A 20,188-nucleotide genomic window follows, 5' to 3' on the forward strand; every position below is an offset into this window, starting at 1 on the left:
TCGAATTCACAAAAGCTTAATCACCATTTAAATTCACCTCTTCATGACTATCGTCGCCACCTAATTACACCTCATTGAACTCCCCACAATATCTTTGTATGAGATTGTATCGGTGTTATCAATGTAAGTATTAAAAGTACAACAGCCCGAAAGTTTAATACTATCGCGTATTTTGTTTATTCAATTTTGGCCCAAGCCTCGTTTAACTAGGCCTCATCTAATTCGGTTTGTATGTGTGTTGGTGGGGAGGTGCATGATACTTATCATGTTTTAAACTTCTTTATAGGTTTTGCTTGCTCTCACGAATTCTCCATTTTTAATTTGTGTTTGTTATGGAGTTTTTAAAATAAACTATCTATTCACAATGAATATTGGAACCAACCCAAAAATATTTAAATACCTGTCTTTGGAAACTAGCTTTTGTGACTCGAATCATCATGATGGCGCAATTGGATTATAGACACGAAATAAAAAATTTGATTTTTATTAATAATACTATCTCGTATTTGATCTCGTGATCGAACTTTAAGCAGGATGGACTTTAAAAAAGTTGGTTACAAATGAACAGGGATTAAAAAAGAAGTTGCTAAGGCATTAAACATCACAAATATCCTCTAATTATTGTCAAATTGCCCCCAGCTTGAGAACCACTGGTTTAGATAGTCCCCATGTTTGTTTGAACTTGTGTTAATTTACTTTGATATATTAATATGCATCCATCTAATCTTGATAAATATATACGCTGATGTCCTTTCCTAACAAGTTCACTAAATAATCATGGATTTTGAGTAGACCGAAAATTTATATGAAATTTTAGAAAACAGTTTTTCCGGATTGACATACTTTTTTATTTGCTTGCTACTTTGTTGGTAGTGGCTATGTCGTTATAGACACTGCTTGAAACTGTTAATGTAAAAATTGTACCTTCATTGCATATAATTTTTTTTTAGTTTTTTATTCCTTTTTTTAATTCCCATACATCTATCTTTTTAATTTTCTTGTTTTCCAAAACTTTTCTTCGCATGTGTTTTTTAAATTTTTTATGCTTCTCGCTGGAAATAGTAATGAATGGGTTCCTTTGATTACCGGAACGGACCTAAAATTACCGGAACAGGGCAGAATTTTCGAAATTCCAGAAGTATGTACACCAAGATGGCGCACAACCTGAACATAGTATGTGTATCGGGTTACAATTTAGGTTGTGCGACATCTTGGTGCACATACTATGAGAGCACCGAATTTTCACCCAAAACTACCGGAACGGATCTATAGTAGATATCTTTCAATAAATTTAAAACAGCATATTTGGGCTGACAGTGGTAAAAAATAAGTTTCTGTAATCACCAAACGGTTCCCAAATTCACTGAACGTGGTGGAATATTCATCTATTCTAAACCTACCGGAACGGATGTGTAGCTTGTTTGAAAAAGTAATTTTATAACCTCCTATGCGATTTTCACTTAAATCAACCAACATAGGAGGAAACAGTGGCCAAAATAACATTCTCTGTATTGCGCTACCTAGTGGATTTATTATCAGTATCAACTAAGTAAATGGGAAATCGAAAATCCTAGTTGTCTTTTATGTTATTAGCTTGTAATTTTTTTCGTAAATAAGGTAACGTAGTCGTAGATCTACATTACAACAATTAAAATAAAATTTCTAGCAATCTTTCCTGCGTTCTTGATCTGTACAGTTTTCTTTTGCGGTAAAATATATTAAATTGGATATTGTATTGTGATAATAAATAATGATATAATAAGTGGAGTGTTATTTTATCAGATATGAAAAGCCTTTGAAATATAAAGACGGTGAATATGTAAAACCTTACAGAAACGTGTTAATATATATATAGTCTTAGTCCTAATAATAGTCTTAAAAACATCTGCATTTACCAGATTTCAATCAGAATCAACGTTTTAGAACGTTCAACGTTCGTGCTAAGCGTTGGGAATACGCTCGCCACCGCAAATCTGATTACCCTTCGTGGGATTGCAGGTTCGAATCCCATGCGGAGATGATCATGTGCGAGTGGATTGCTGGATTCCTCGCCGCCGTAGGGTGGTTCACGTAACCGCTGGTCGGTTACGGCTTCCTCCACCATCAAGTCCATGCTTCCGAAAACAACTGGCTAACTAATCCCATTCCCGACATGGACTGGTAACCGGACGAGAGGCTGTGGTTCGCCATATGATTAAGCCGTCTTATCGGCTTTCCTCTCCACCGGGATAAATATGTAAATCCTTCCTTCCTAGGTGTCTCTACTAGAAAGCTATTCCAGGTCCTTCGCGACTCTTATTGCTCAAAAGTATTTTTAATGATATTCAGCATATTTTCCATTTTTAATTTGTGTATATTATGGAGTTTTCAAAATAAACTATCTATATGTGTAGAAATTTGAAACGTCGGTAAATTGCATCGTTTTGCTAACACTGGTCGTGCTTTACTAATCCTCGACAGAAATAAACCCCGGGCAATCATGTCATCCGTCTTCAACATTCTGTAGATGGAGCACTTACCTTATTGTTAGTGTGATTACGTTGCCATAAAAAAAAGTCAAAAACATAATATAGAATACCAATCATATTTGCGTTACTGAATACCGAGTTCTCACTTTCATTTTTCCACTGTAATCACAATCGATTATAAACGCTTCGTACTCGTTAAGCCTAATTATTTATCGATCTTGATCGGTAAGTATGTTGATCTTGATACATATTTGTCTGTTTGTTTGTCTGTTGGATACACGCGATATCTCACGAAAGCGAATCTGTTCCAAATTTTGCATGTGCATTCATCATATCTCGGACCAGAAGCCTATTGATTTTGGATGAATTATGTCGTATAATTAGTGAGTTATTGATAAATTGGTGATAAGACACGCGGTGTCGCTATTGAGTCGAAGAGAAGGATACGCGCCGCTAGATCGATAAGTCGGCGGCATCTGATCGCTAACTTGTATGCGGCTTTTCTAGTTGAATCACAATTTTGAGTTATACTCCCATGCAATTTGCCATTTGTTGTAGTGAAATACTGTATGCCCAAAGAATACTGACCTTGATTCAATGAAATTGGAAATATATTTAGGTGATCATGTATTATTGTACCCAAGGTTTTGTTTGGTCTCTTGATTTCATAACAAATGTAGGGGTTCTCGAGCAAAATACAAACAAATGGTAAGAACAATGAAGAACCTTGTGACAGCAGTAAACCAATATATAACTCTATTCAATGTAAAGAATGCCCATTGATACATCTAAAATATATGGAAACTTTTATTGTTAGTTTCTAAGTGCAACAATTAGACTGCCTGATACCAAATTTTGGTTTCTGCATGCGTTCGCGTTCCCGCGTTTGTTTTGTTGTGTTTATTTTGAATTCTCTTTAATCACATGTAATTATTGCCCCAATGCGTTAATTCGACAGAGACGCGTTTGAGTCCGACACACTATCAATTTTGTTGTCATTTTTTCAACTTGTACGTGTGATACCGCTCAGACACTTTGTCCACTCAGGCAGAAACCGCTATTCAAGCATGGTTATAAGTAGAACATTTCCCTCTTTGCGGTTTTGCGTGCTATTCGTCAGTTTTCAGTTGTGTTTTGAAAATTAGTTGTGAATGAAGTATTTTAATTCCCATTATGTCTTCCGATAAGCTTTAGTTTAGTTGCAATAATAAAAAAAAAAATAGTCCCGGAAACGCTGCGATAGACTAGGTAGGGTGAAATGAGCTATTAGTTCGTGTAAGGGGCATTTGGTTGTATATTTTAATAAACACTAGCAGAATAAACTTTTGCAATAGTAAAGTATAGAGAGATTTTTTCTGGGGTCAGCAGTCGGGGAAACATCCATAGCCACAGAGCTATGAGAGATTTGACTAGTTGGCTGAAGTTTATAATGAAATGTGTGCAGAACGGGAAATGGCAATTAAGTGGGAACTATTTGGCTCTATGATTTACCTTTCATTGAATCCCCTCTGATTCACGGGAGCCAGAGAACAACGAATAGCCGCAAGTTGCCGATCGCTGATTCAGGTGCATATATACTCGGAATTGCTGTACAACGCGATAATCCAAATGTAAACAGCCAAACGCGACTTACTACGACGTAACCACAATGTATATATATAGGCTCACCAAACGTCCCGCTTTAGGCGGGACAGTCCCGCTTTTTAGCGTCTTGTCCCGCCGTCCCGACAAGTCAGCCAAAAGTCCCGCTTTTGCGTTCAGCCATCCATCATAATAAACAAACATGTTCTCGTTGCTGTGTAGCGCAGCGCTAGCGTACTAACAAGAGATGAATGATGTATTTTGTTTGTTTCGTTGTTCCCGCTAACATTGTTAGCAAACGTGTCACATGTATAATCAATTCTAATTTGTCCTGTTCGGACGTTCACGTGAATGTAACATTGAAAACGTTTTTGAAAAACATGCTTGGGCGAATAAGTAAATTCTCAATGCTTGAAAACGGCAGACTATTTCATTATCCTTTATTCCCTTTGCTGTACATGAAAAAAATCTAAATTCAGATAGTTTGTATCGTTAGCGTCCATTCCTTCTATTTTTCGGACTGAACCCGATATTTAGACAGAGAATATGCGCATGAACTCTCGATGACAATATGATCAATGGAGACACGCGGGATGGCTTAAATGTAGCATATGTAGTAAAATCGGAAACTGTAAAGTTACAGGAGTCGTCCCGCTTTGAAGTCAAAAAATATGGTAACCCTATATATATATATGTATATATGGTAACCCTATATATATATATATATATATATATATATATATATATATATATATATATACTTCTTGTTATCATGTTACTACAACGGCCATGATTCTAAACAGTGCCCGCTCTCATTGTCTCGATCATGTAACTAAACTGGCAACGGTAACTTTGGGCAATGAACCCTGACCATTTTGGCGTTGGCGCTATCTCTTTCGGCGTGAGCCGCTTGATGTGTACGGTAAATTTATATCTTCACCAATCGGGGATTCAATATCACTAATTAGGCGTGGTTTAAATTTACATTCAATAATTATGTTGTCCTTGTCTCGTATAGTTATAACTGGTCCCTCCTGTGTGATAGCACTGTATTTACCGGATTTCTATTTGACTACCGTTTCACCAATTTTTGACTGAATTATTCAGTAATAAACATCTTCGCACTATCGTTTCGAACTTTGAAGGAACCATATCAGATAGAACCGCGTCCTCAAGATTAAAGTGCCTGTGCAATCATTTATTTCAATCGGCCACAACGCGCACATCACCATTGCATGGTACTGTAGCCGTTACAGTTACCAGTGGCGTAGCATCCGCGGTCGCGGGGGGTCCACAGCAAAAAGGGGCCCCAAGCGGTGAAAATTTAGGCCGCAAAACCAAAAGCTGCATTGCAAAAGCAATAATGCACATCTTATTTGATGTTAGTTCTGCTTAAATCGTTTTGTTATGTAACAATGTCGGAGTCGTCGATTTTCGGCGTCGTGTGGTTTGATCGCACCGGCCACGGCACAATTACGAAGGCTGTCAGATTGATGTCGAAAGCAAAACCTCTTAGTGGCGCACAAAAACGAAGAATAAAGGGCAGAAGAGGAAGAACGTATGAAAAAATTTAAAGTAACCAAGATAAACGAAATATTTAAACCAAAATTGAAACAATTAGACTTGGGAATACCGAACGTAACTGCGGAGGAATTAAGCCTAGCACCGGTGGTATCGGAAGAAAACCAGATGCGTGTTCAATCTCCAAAAGTGATGGCGCCGGCGTGAATGAATTTTCCTCCAAAACTTACACGACAATTATCACAGGTAAGCTACCGATTTTGGAAGCAAATTGAAAAAATTGATATGACGAAGATGGTGGATGAGTTTGCTAACACGAAAGCGCAAATTTTAGGTTACTATAGCCTTTTTAGAGCGACATGTTATGCTTTTTGACAAAATATTTTTGCGGGGGCGCCCACGAGAGTCTGGCTACGCCACTGACAGTTACTATTTGTAAACAGTTTCAAATTTAAGTCTGAATTTATTTAATGAACACTTTATTCAATTTCTTTTTGTGGTTTCTAGTGTGTAACTAAAGTAAATCTTGTTTGGCTATAACGATTACAAAAGCATCACATTTAAACCATATGAAAACACTCCTGAAACTAAGCTCAAAATTTGCAAGCTTTGTTGAAAGTCCTAAAACAAATCATCATACGAGAGAGAGTATATACAGGATAGAACTCGATGCTTGTGATTTTTGTCGAAAATGCTTTACAATGTCGAGCAATTTGAAGATTCATGAGCGGATCCACACAGGAATCAGTCCCTTTTCATGCAAATTTTGTGGGAAGTGTTTCACGACGCCTAGAAATTTAAAAAGACATACCCGAATTCACACAGGAGAAAAACCATTCGATTGTGAACATTGTGGAAAATGTTTCACACAAAAGGCACATTTAAAGAATCATATCTTTATTCACACTGGAGATAAACCTCATTCTTGCAAACAATGTGGGAAATGTTTTAATAAGTCGTCTTATTTAAAGGTTCATATGCGAATCCACGCAGAAATAAAACCATATACTTGTAAATATTGTGGAAAGTATTTTACAGTGTCGAGTGGTTTAATGGCTCACGAAAGAATCCACACAGGGATCAAACCATACAAATGCAAATATTGTGAGAAATGTTTCGTAACTGCTGGAAATTTGGAAAGACACCACCGAAGACACACCGGTGAAAAACCATTCAGTTGTGAACAGTGCAGAAAAAGTTTCACAACATCAGGTGATTTAAAAGTTCATGGGCGGATCCACACAGAAATCAGTCCCTTTTCATGCAAATTCTGTGGAAAGTGTTTCACGACGCCTGGAAATTTAAAAAGACATACCCGAATTCACACAGGAGAAAAACCATTCGCTTGTGAATATTGCAGAAAATGTTTCTCACAAATGGAACATTTAAAAAGACATATCTCTATTCACACCGGAGAAAAACCTTATTCTTGTAAAGAATGTGGGAAATGTTTTGCATCATCCTCTTATTTGAAGGTTCATATGCGAATCCACACAGCATTCTAACCATATACATGCCAACTCTGTGGGAAGTATTTCTCGATGCCTGGAAATTTTAACCATATCCAAATTCATACCAGGAAAGCATCACACACTCGTGAACATTGCGGATTGGTATGAAGGTCACACCAAATTGACATCTATATCATCATATTTCAATTAATACTGGAAAAACCCTTACTCATGTTGTCTAATTTAAAATTAAAATTTGTTTTCCCATGATAGTGTAATTTGGAGATAATTTTATTATCAGATTGCTTTATTTGCTGCTATAATACAGCATTTGCTGTCGCTAACTGGATGATTCACCGAGTCTTTCGCGATTTCACGTCAATTGCTGTTAATCAATGTTTCTCATTATTTAGTTTACTATGTTTTTCTTTTGCTTTAAATTGATTCTTGTGTTGACGGGAAATAAATATCTTAAATTACTATTGTAAGCACTAAGTTTTACTAGTCGACTAGTTTGAAAAGACTTTTGCTAATTCGTACTTATGCAACGAACCCGTGTTAATTTGCCGATTAGTTGAGTCAAGTTTATTTTTTTTTAACTATTAAAAAAACAATCTTATACAATTTTAAAAGACAATCATACAATTTTACTGAGGAAGGGAAGTTGCGGGGAACCAGAGGCAGGTTATCGAGTAGCAACATCCAAGGTTCTAACAACTAATTAAAAATATCCGGGATTTTTATTTACGGGCCCATGATTCAGCCAAATTATACTGGATAATCACATATATTACTAGAGAATGTGTTCAAGCGTAACTGGAATTCTGTCAGACCGTAGATTTCAAGTGCAAATACCACGGGAGTCACTTAGCTAGTCCCCGAACTCGTAATAGAACTGAAATAAGGAAAACTGTAATAAAATTATGTCCTAACTAGTAACTACGTTCCGGTGTCGGCCATCTTGGTTCACATAGTACGGGATCGCGTAAACTTTGTACCTGAAATTACATCGATATAATTTCTATGTTCAATCAACTGGTAGCGAGTATACAGTAGCTAATATGGTTCATCGGCTTTCTTCTCGCCTTGGATAAATATCTATATTTTATCGACAAACCCGTTACATCAGACATGGGCAAAGTACGGCCCGCGGCCCAAATCCGGTCCGCTAGGTCACAGGGGTTCTCAAACTTTTGGTGTTGCGGAGCCCTTGAAAATGTTGACTATTATTCACGGAGCCCCAAAATAAATGTTAAAATTGTTATATTCAGATTATATTCTTGAGCAAGTTAAAAGTACTTTACTCAATTTAAATACTGAACCTTTTTTAATAGGGTTAATACAAGTCATAAATAAATCTAAATTTCAAACATAAATTATATATACTAAAGTTGTAAATTTGACACTTGGCAAACATACTAATAAATTAGGGGTCTAATCTTTTCCCTTTTGACATTTTTGGAAGACTTAAAAGGCCGCTAATAATGTGCGCGATTGCATTTTGTTACAATCGCCGTTTTTTTCCTTAGCATGGCGTGTTTTTGAACCTTTAAACATCTTTACGCCGGTGTTTATTTTCCCTAAATCAAAAATTTCCCTCGGCATATACATGTATTGTTTGTTGCACAATGACGACGTTAATTGTTGTTTTTTGTTCTCGTGGGGTATCATGAGTTCAATGTGAAAAATATGTTAACATTTTATAGTCATCGGCGACGAAATGCTAAAAATAATATTTAATAAAGAGGTAAATTCGCAACTCAAATTTCTTGATTAAAAATAGGCATTCTAAAATATTGAAACTTGAAATGAAATTTGGTGTTATGTTAGGTTTTCATCGTAGTAGCTGCGAAATCGAAACACAGTCAATTGTGCGCGCGATTTACCTTTTTTTTTTTCATTCTGAAACTACCGACGCAGCCGCACGCAATCAATGGTGCGCGATCCGCGATGTACCTTTTTTCATTCTGAAACTACCAACGGAGCTGAATGCAATAAAATAATTTTCAATTGTTCGTATTTTCCCCAGACATTGTGATTTTTTAAACAGCGATATCTTGCTTAAAAATAATCTCAAGTGCGAAAGAACAAATCAAGTTTGACAAATCGCAAAAATACGACACCAATTTATTTATAGTTGGCAGTTTATCACATATTTTATGTATTTTAGAATAGTATTCTTTCATTTTAGTAATCCTAATAGTAATCTCGAATCAAACGTGAGTAACGATGAGCACAACTACATTATACCGACGAGACACGTCAAATGCTCCATCGGTCTTGGATTGAATATTTTACGCAACAGAAATCTCGTTATCCGTTTTTTTAATCGCGAAAAATGTTGCGCGGAAATTTCCGATTCCAATTTTGAACCACCTCCCTCTTAAGAATCCTGGCTGCGCTACTGCTCATAAATAATGTCATTTTTTAATTCCGGCCCTTTACCATATTTCGAGGCTATATTGTTGTCAGATGTTATCAAAGCTGTTATTGCTTCTTTGAACAGTTACAAAATTTTGAGTCAGTATTTTGAAGAGTAATCGAATAGCTCGCGGAGCCCCTGGGTTTCTCTCGCGGAGCCCTGGGGCTCCGTACGGAGCACTTTGAGAACCTATGTTCTAAGTGGTAAACATCATTGATAAGGGAAACGCGCTGTTACATCATAATTCCACACAACCTCGTAGTATTAGCGGTGTACACAGTACGATTGCAAATGCAGTAAAATTCCGGATTCCGGACATTTGAGCATTTTTTCAAATTCTTCCCAGACGCAAAATTTAACCTTAAATTCCGGACATGTCCGGAATTTTACGAACGGTATGGCAACCCTAGTATATTCCTAGTTGAACGTTAATAAAAAATTAAATATGAAATATTAGCCACGCTTTGAAATGAAATGTTGCAACTGCGCGAGAATGAGATTTTACTGCGCAAATGTTCTGGTGGTAGCTACTGCCCAATTGTGCAGTTGCGCAGCTTAGAGGGAACCTTGCTTATAAGCATCGGCATTTACCACATTTTAATCGTTTATCTTAGTCAGCGTTGTAGGTTTCGCTGCTTGAAGGACTTGCGAGGTCCTTCGCGACTCCTGTCACACAATTAAAGTATTTTTCATGATATTCGCCATATTTTGCAGAATGTTTTATATTGTGTTGACAAATAAATGATGATTGATTCTATATCATTATCTGATGGAGTTTTTCTGCATAAAAATTCGAAACACCAGTAAATTACATCGTTTTGCTGATACTGGTTGTACTCTACTCAAGTTTATCGGTGACCGTACATTTGAACCCATGTACATTTGAACCTATGCGTATATCCACGGGTTCAATCTATATGCGGGTGCTAAAACCCATGGATTAGGGTTAGTATGGGTTTAACTATCCGTGAAACAAAAAAAATTCCATAGGTGCAATAGCATACAGGTGCAATTGTCATGGGTTCAAATGTACGTGGGTTCAAATGTAATGGAACCAAGTTTATCATGTATACAAGACAAAAAAACAGGACATTGGTGCGGCGGTGTGACTCATCGTGCTAAGCGTTAGAATACGCTCGCCACAGCACCTCTGATTACCATGCATGGGTTCGCAGGTTCGAATCCCATGCAGGGATGATTATGTGCGAGGGGATTGCTGGACTCCTCGCCGCCGTAGAATGGTTCACGTAACAGCTGGTCAGTTACGGCTTTCTCTACCATCAAGTCCATGCTTTCGAAAACAAATAACTAACTAATCCCATACCCGACATGCAATGGTAACCGGACGAGAGGCTGTGGTTCGCCATATAGGTAAGTCATCTTATCGGCTTTCCTCTCCCTCGGGATAAATATGTAAATGCTCTTCTACGCAAGTAGGCTACTATGAGCTTACGTACGTATTGTTGGTGGGTATATATTTTGGTGACCGTACATTTGAACCCATGTACATTTGAACCCATGCGTATATCCACGGGTTCAATCTATATGCGGGTGCTAAAACCCATGGGTTAGGGTTAGTATGGGTTTAACTATCCGTGAAACAAAAAAAATTTCATAGGTGCAATAGCATACAGGTGCAATTGTCATGGGTTCAAATGTACGTGGGTTCAAATGTAATGGAACCATATATTTTAATAACTCCTAACTACTAGCGAGATATTCATGAAATCCCAACAGCGAGAGCTGAATGAGAAATGGAATGTTGTTTGAGTTATTCTCTGAGAAAGTTTTGAAGTCATGTAAATTAGAAATGTTTGAAATGGCGTAAATTTCCAAACGCACGTACGCAAATTTAGTAGTATCGGTCTCTCGCCCAGTTAACAGTCCATGTCGGGTATGGATTGTTTAGCCAGTTAATTGTTTTCAGATGCATCAACTTGGCAAGACTACATGCACTTTAGGCTTCAGTACATAATGAATGCGGATGAAAGTTAAATATTGGTAGTGTGCATACACTGTATAACGCCTACCGATACGTACTATCTTGGTGATAGTCTCTGCAAATGTGTGAATATGTAGTCCCATTATAGAGCGAAAATCGAAAATATCAAATTGCATTAACCAAATTAATACGAATGTTAGATTTGACCTCGCACGCCTCACACTTTTGTCTATTTATATTTCTCTATTATATTAACAATCCCAGACAAATTATGTTCTATCTTTATTATCTTGATTTCCTGTTGACGGTGACCTATTATTGCGCCACAGTGAAGACATAGGGAGTGAAACTTTTCCCCTGGGTTTTGAGATAACGCTTTTCTAATACTTTGTTCAATACCAGTGCTCCGCAACCTTTTTTAACTTGCGGCACACTTGTCAAATTCGACGGCACACCACAACAAACGAAAAAAACAAAGTGTAACTTTTATGTTCATGTTTCAACCAGAGGTTTGTGGTTGTTTTAATGAGCCCAATCGCTATATATTAGGATAAATACGTGGAAGAGCAACTCGAAGTTCGCCGTCAACATCTTTTATGCAGGATCGTTTATCGTTTTTGATCAGTAATAAAGAGGAAAAGCTTTGTTCGCACATATAAGATGTGCAAAACTGGAGCAATATTTCAGTAGCTGCATTGGAAATGTGCGCTTATATTCTTCTTTTATTAAAATCCGAAACACATCAAGTGGAATTTCGCTGAATTTCAGTCTTAGCGTTCCGTCACATTTCAGCACTAGTTGAGAAGGGATTTCGGATCCAGTTTTATCGTTCATTGCGAAAAAGTACTGTAGTGAAACCATTCGAGGAAAACTCATTTAGACCGTTTTCTAGGCTTTTATTAACTTAAAGATTACTACTATACTAAAACAAGAGAAAGAACAAGATGTAGCAATCCTGACGCACGCTAACCAAATAAAACCTTCGCATTGCCACTAGACTATTAACAATGGTGCCACGTTGGCCACATTAGGTGGCGCTAATTCAATTTCATCACAATCACCCCACCCAGAAAGATTATGTATATATAACAGAATATATAGTATGCACGAAAATTACAAAATGAAAATAGCACTTCGTACAATAAAGCTAAGATATTCTATCTCCGTACCAATCCGGGCTCTTACGTATTCTACCAGAGCGACGAAGTTGAGGGCTTTCAGTATTTTCTACGGAAGTTTCCGAATTTTCATCTGAAGTAGAATTTAATTCATCTCGAGCTTCTGGCAAATGAGCGTCATTCAAATCATTTTGAGTCTCGGTTGGTTTAGCTTTAGATTGGTCGAGACAGGGCGCCAAGTCTTAAACAGAAACTGTAGTTCGTCTTCCATCTCAGTGGCGTACCAGTGCATATTCGGAATTGGCATCCAATAGATTCACCACGTCGCAGAGAGGTTCGGTCTTTGTCCGAACAAATTTTCGAAGCAACACACTACCCCTTGAAAGTAGCCAATCGGGAGCGATTGGCCCAGCATCGATCGTCGTTGAAAACCAAACAACCGTTCATGTGGAGTCGAGTTGTAGACGTACATAATAAAGATCTTACATTATGCAAGGCATCAGTTAAGACAATTTCCCAGGCGGCCTCTGGTAATTTTTGAGAAGCCAGAAGTAGTTTTATAGTCTTCCATAACGTTTGATTGATCCTTTCACACTTAGCATTTCTTTTGGATGGTACGGAGTGGAATTGCTGTTAGCAACGCCCCTTTTGCAAGAAACTCCGTAACATTTCTTGATAAGAATGACCAGCCTCTATCGCTATGTACGTATAATCCCACCAGTGAAAATAAGGAAGAAAGGCACTGTATCACAGTTGTAGAAGTCATATCTTTACAAGGATAGGCAAATGGAAAACGACTGTATTCGTCAACAATTATCAAAATATACTGCTTTTTACCGCAAACGGGACCTTTGAAATCAATGCTGATTTGTTCCAGCGGACGAGTTGCTCTAATTAATTCATGCTTGTAATTGCTTTTAAAATATCGCGGCTTTAGCTCTGCACATTGCTGACAGTTGGAGCAAATGTGTTTTACATCTTCAGTAGAGAAAGGCAGATTCTTAGTTCTGATGAAATGTGACAATCTCCTAACCAAGTTCTTCATGAATACTTTTGAGGTCAAAATCAGGATTGCCAAAAAGGCAATTTATTCGAGACATAGTATCAGGAGCTACATTATCAATCCCGGCTCGATGAACAACAGTATAATTGTAGCAACTAAGTTCCAATTTCTACAATGACAATTTAGTGTTTTTAATTTTGCTTTCGTTTTTTTTTTTGGAAAATGAAAGACAGGGCCCGTTGATCTGTAATTAGGCAAAACTTTCTTCCATGTAACAAATAACTCCATTTTCTGACTGCTTCTATAATAGAAGCAGCTTCTTTTTCAATTGAAGGGTACTTTATTTCACTTTTAGATAGTGTACGGGAAGTAAAAGCTACCGGACGACCACACTGATTTAAAATAGCAGCTATTGCGTTATTAGACGCATCACATTCAATGGTGAAAGTCTTGCTTTCGTCGATACTCCCGAGGCAAGCATTTAGTAGATTGCTTTTCAAAATTTCAAAACATCTCATGGCATTGTTTGAAAGTGGAAACCCCGAATGTTTAGTCAAGGGAATTATTTTATCAGAAAATTTAGGAATCCATTTGGAATAGTAAGCAAACATTCCAAGGCAACGCTTTAAACTCTTAGAATCACGAAGAGGCTTCATGTCGAGCAACGGTTTGAAATGCTGAGTATTCGGTTTAAATAGTGTTATGTGATACTAGGTGACCCAACAGTGATAGTTCAGTAGAAGAATAAAAGGATTCATCTTGGTTTAAAGTTAACTCACAATCTTTGACAGCAGAGAGAAATGCTTTCAGTCGTTCATCGTGTTCTTCCTTGTTCGTGCCATAAATAGTGACATTATCCAAGCCAAAGTTCCCTTCAAGTCGTATTTGGCAATGATAGAGTCAATATACCGCTGGAATGCAGCTACACCATTAGTAACACCAAATAGAAGCCTGCAAAATTGATAAAGAGAGCCAGAAGCTTCAAATGCAGTTAAAGGTTTATCACTTATTGCAAATGGCACTTGGTGGTAAGCCAATTTCAAATCTATAGTAGAAAATACACGTCCTTTAGCTCATTTACTATCTTGTCAATTTTGGGCAATGGGTAGGCGTCTAAATAGGTGTATCAATTTACCGTTTGAGAATAATCAATTACGAGACGTTTCTTATGCCGGACATCTTTGGTCACAATAAATTGTGCTCTTCATGGGGATATCTTGAAGGCTCTATTATACCTTCTTCAAGAAGACGAAATGTCTCGCTTTTAATAAATCGTCGATCGTCTGAACAATAATTTCTTGACGGAGCTGCTATCGCTTTGCAGTTGGGTTCAATAAACTGAAAAATCTGAATAGGTTCACTAACCTTTGCAGCAGTTAGGTTACAGGTTTTCTCGACATTTAGATCCTCATAAGCGCCATTAAACCGAAATATAACTCTTCTGTGCTTGCTCATGAAGTTATGCCCCAATATAACATCCACACACATGTTATTTATTACGCCAAAGTTGACATCTTTGTATGTTCGGGAATTAGCCTTAATATCGGCTGTCACAGATCCCAATATACGAGCTTCGGACTTCTTTAATGCTAGTGAAATTTTAGACATCGGTCCTTTTAGAGTAAGCCCAAGAGAAGACGCGAAATTGCTAGCCATATAATTATCAGAAGAGCCCGAGTCGAGAAGAGCATCAACTTGCCTGCCAGAGATTATTGCAGAAACAAGAGCTAGTTTTAGACTGCTAGGTACAACAGCAGCTAAATGTGGGTTTTCAACTTTGTCACGATTTTTATTAGAAGATCTACGTACTCTTGCAAAGTGTCCACGTCGACCACACTTGAAGCAATACACATTTCTGGCTGGGCATTTTTGACGTTTTAAGCGATGCACACCTCTACAATAACCACACCTTTTGACAGCAAAATCGAAGTTTGAAGTTCTCGATGTCACTGCTATAGATTTGAAATTGTCATCACGTTTTTCTTCTGTGTCTGATACAGTTTCAGATACTTCTTTTTCTGACAATGTGGTCATTAATTGGTCATTCGCACATTCTTGGAGTTGGCAAACTTTTCGGCTCTCTCTAATGAAATTGCAATCTGAAGAGCTTTGTCAAGTGTTAATACTTCGTGCTCCAACAACCGTTGACGAATTTCTTTAAGAGAGCTTTAAGAGAGTTCGAGAACCACTGGTATGAACGTTTTTGACAAAATAGGTTCCATACCCCGGCCCCAATGACCACCGCCAACATAGTGATAAGACAATGCCCTACTAGAAATATTTCAGTCCTCCCGAAGTATGTACACCAAGATGGCGCACAACATGATCAAAGTATGTGTAACAGGTTGGGTTATCAGGTTGTGCGCCATCTTGGTGCACATACTTCGGGAGCGCCCCTGGTAGCTTCTTACATTTTATGGTACTCGTGTAGTATGTGAACCAAGATGGCAAGCACCGGAACGTAGTATGTGTACCAGGTTAAAGTTAGGTCATAATTTTAGGTACAGATACTACGGAAGTCACTTGGCTAGTCCAAACTTTCAATAGAACTAAAATAAGAAAAATTGGATTAGAATTACGGCACATATTACGTTCCGGCTAACATTCTACGAGAGAGCCATTTTTGTTATATATCAGTGACTGCTCATATAAAGCCTTATTGGGGGCGAAATCCGTGAACGAGGGTTGTATAAAAATATGACATTTTTTTACCAGTCAGTCAGTCCTGAGGGCACTTAGGTGAAATGCCTGACGATAACGCACGCATAGAATACCACCAGGGGTGGCCAACCCGCGGCTCGCGAGCCGCATGCGGCTCTTCTCGCATTGGTTATTTCAAGGAAAAAATAACTTAAAAATTCCGATTCATCGTGAATTTTTGTGTTGAAGATACACGAACGACTTCATTCAATTTACAATGCAATATTCCAATATTACGTCACAAATAAATTATGATATATCTGATGTTCATGTTTTCGTTTTATGTGTTCTTGTTTATATTGTGGCTCTTCGCGGCAATAAAGTGTGAAATGCGGCTCTTGGTCTCTGACTGGCCAACCCTGACATAAACTGTACAAAAGGGTGAGTGCGTCTCGCGCTGTTACTAGATAAGGATTCAATACAAATTGAACAAATAAAATAGTATTTATGCAAGGTGAGAGAGGACAGATTATGTTTCAAAATGCGAAGGGGGAATTTAACGAAAAAGGTTCGGAACAAATGCCTTAAGATCTTGGTTAAGTCAAGTGCAGACACAAAAGGTTCAACAGGGATACATTTTGGCGATCCAAAAGTATGTGCACCAGATGTCACCCAACCTGAAACCCCTATCCTACTACACATACTGTGTCCAGTTTGTGTGCCATCTTGGTGCGCATACTTCGGGAGCTCGTCAATTTTTTTTATCAAAAAGTCGTTGAAAATTTTCCGAGGGGGATCGTCGGACCTTACTATGTTAATGTCAGCTAAAAAGTCGCGGATACAAATACCATGTCCAAAACCAACTTAGAGGGTGATAAATTGAGTAGGCAATGCCGTGTTTTGAATATTTCAAAAATAAATTTTTAGGGATAGTTAGTGAGCTTATAGAGAGCTTTGTTGGGTGTAGAAAGCCACAACAGAAAAACACCACCGATACCGCTCTAGTAATTATTTAGTTTTATTCATTGATGTAGTGCATTCATTGATGGGAATTCAGCGATTTCATGGATTTGTGTTACAGAACGCGTAATTACTCAAAACAGGGCAAGCGCAATCTGTAATACTAAACGCAGCGAGGGTGTTTTTCACAAATCAGATGAGGTAGTTTCCAATCCCCTGAATTCCGCTAGAATTACACCGCGGCTCTTGCTAACAAACAGAAACGACAAATTTGAGGAGTCGTATTTGGGCATTGTTTTAATTCTAAGTTTTGCATAAATCCCACCAACACCGTTTCGTCAAATTGAAAATGTCAAACAAGGTAACAAAAATTATTGTGCGAAATTTTCTCCAAATTTTACCAAGGAATCATTATTTGACTAGTAGAATTGCCATTATTGCCGATTTATTGAAAAAATATTTAAACTCCAAATAACTGTGGCGTACCAAAATTGATATCACCACGCAGGTTCTTTCTGCCAGCTTATTGGACACTGAAGTTGCACTAGATGTCAATCACGAAATAATCTTCTTGCGGTTCCAATTACAGCAGAGTAACTAAGTTAACTAACTAGATTAATTATACACCTGTAAGAACTTAATACAACCAAATACTCCAATAAGAAATACAATAAACAAATAAAAACACAGTACAAATACCGTAGGATACATACGTAACACAAGATACGGAATTGGTCTATGACGTCACAGTCATGAACTATTTACTTATAATGGGATACAAAAACCGGGTAAAACATACCTAGATATACATAAGAATAACTAGTATGACACTAAAGATACAACACAAATCCTACCTTAGCGACAAACACGTAATATACATGGAAATACGCATAGACATATGGAAATCACACAGGAAATAAACTGCGAAAATAGACTAGTTACGGAAGTTTTAAATACAAGTTAACTAGTGAACAGAGCTATGCCAAACTGGTGAAATAGTAAACCTGTACTACTAATATCATTTTGCAACAATAATTACACAAATTACCGGCAATAAAACGCTATAACAATAACCTAATACACAGAGAAATATCTACACTGCCGGCAGTCTGACAAACCAAGTGAAAGAGAAAGTTACACAGTTGCTCACTAGTGACTCAAGTGGTAAGAATAAATATGGGCATACAGAATAAAACAGAGTTATAGACGTGGTCGTCTCATAACATTAAAATTCATGCAATGACTTTGCCGGGTTTTCATTCAATATTTAATACGAAAATAAAAAAGGCACAATAAAAAAATAAAGTCATAAGAAGGTCAACTATTTTCTTCATAGATATCCGCATTCCGGCATTAGAAATGGTAATTTTGTTAGCTTGAAATTGGGAAGCGCGTGATGGGCGATGCGTTCGAAGATCTCGTAGTACCCGTGCGGCCGCGCATGTTTAACAATAATTTGAGGTGCTCCGAAGGCGCTCTCGTGTACCCTATTGTAAGATAACTCTTATAATATTGGTAACTATTAACCATGTTTTCAGGCTCGACTATCGCACTTTTCCGAAATGATAATTTTGTAAGACGGGGACAATCGGGTTTCTTTCCTCTATTCTGATATTCTTTGGTTTTCATTATTTTATAGCAAAATATAAGATGGGAACTGGAACTGAATTGGAGTCGGGATCGAAATTGTTTACAACTCAGAGACCAGTGAAAATGTTTTTAGGTCACATACGTCTTGGACTAAAACTTGGAAAACCGGACAAACAGGATTGAATACAGACTAGCTTTTATATCTTTTATACATTGGAGCTGCTTCGATAAAAATTGCGTTGATCACTTGTAACACGTGATTGAAATAAGGGACTTCGAGGAAACAGAAATAATCGACTTAGCTGCCGACACTGGATTGGTCAGTAAATTCATGCGAGAGAAACAATTCATAGGAACAATCGATGTTCAACACAACAAGATGGAAGCTCCGGAATGTTGGACATTGCAAAGAATAAAAACATTTACTCCAATTTCTACGAATTCGAACCAATTTTGCAACAAGAGAAGCAACGCCCGAAACTAGTTTTCGTGTTTTTATGTTTGTTGTTTACTTTTTAGTTTTATTTGTTTACAAAAAACAGCAGCTAATCAATTAAATATTATTATTGGTTTTCGCATTTCGGCACAGGCACCGTCACATAACTTCTAAATGTTTTTGTATTTATCACGACTTTCACTCATCAAAATATTTACAACATGACAAGTAAGCTTTGCCCGTGAAATTTATTTTCTCGTGATTATGTACTCTGTTCTTTAATTTATTCTAGTATGATTGTCTTGGTGTGTTTCACGTGTGTGAATGTGGGTGAATGGGCATAATCGCTGGTTACAGCGTTCGTTATAAACCTTTATATAGGTTTTGCCCACTTTCCCGATCTTTCAGTTGACCTTGTCTGTGTTCTTTTTATTTGTGTTGTAGACGAAAGATCGAAATAAAATTGTATTGTATTGTATTGTAAAATGGCTTTATGAGTAAAAAAGATTTTTGTTTTGTGATATGTGTTCCGCGAATATTTGAAGAGCTCGTTAGTGTGCCGCGATAAATAAAATGTTGGTAACCACTGCTGTATATGAATATCTGACTATTGCATTCTGTCGCAGTGAATGTACCACACACGTTTCAGTCTTTTCAAGTAGCCACGTCCGCATCCGACGACGGTCCGAACAAAAAAAAAACGATTTCCTCAAAAATCAAATCGGGACGAATCATCTAAGCCAGGGGTCGGCAACCTTTTGTCGCTCGCAGGCCAAAATTAAAGGTTGCAAGTCATTGGCGGGTCGCACATATTTTAAAAAAGTTGAAAACCAAACGGATGATACTTTTTATAATAAAAATCAAGCAGTGATACATCTATCGAATAGAATATAGATTTATTTCCTCACTGCATTTCATGAAATTACATTTGAATATTTTCGGCGCCATTGAAGCCTTTGCACTTAGCATCAATTTTTCTGCGTTTTGTTGCCATTTGTCTAATTATAATTAATTAAATTATATGCTCATTAAACTAGTAGTAGTGAATTATATACT

At 37.4% G+C, this 20,188-nt stretch overlaps 1 protein-coding gene across 1 annotated transcript; it reads left to right on the forward strand.

Moving 5' to 3' along the window:
• The first annotated feature begins 5,981 nt into the window (after positions 1 to 5,981).
• On the forward strand, positions 5,982 to 7,500 carry LOC120326354 (uncharacterized). Its single transcript, XM_039392626.2, has one exon. It carries the CDS (start codon positions 6,140 to 6,142, stop codon positions 7,073 to 7,075), a length of 936 nt encoding a protein of 311 aa, XP_039248560.2. The 5' UTR covers positions 5,982 to 6,139; the 3' UTR covers positions 7,076 to 7,500.
• The last annotated feature ends 12,688 nt before the right edge of the window (positions 7,501 to 20,188 follow it).

The sequence above is a fragment of the Styela clava genome, chromosome 4 (genome assembly GCF_964204865.1).
Source record: "Styela clava chromosome 4, kaStyClav1.hap1.2, whole genome shotgun sequence".
Taxonomy (NCBI): Eukaryota; Metazoa; Chordata; class Ascidiacea; order Stolidobranchia; family Styelidae; genus Styela; species Styela clava.

Bases quoted from the DNA above. Each gene is read 5' to 3' on its own strand.
- LOC120326354 (XM_039392626.2), top strand. From the start codon at position 6,140: ATGAAAACACTCCTGAAACTAAGCTCAAAATTTGCAAGCTTTGTTGAA.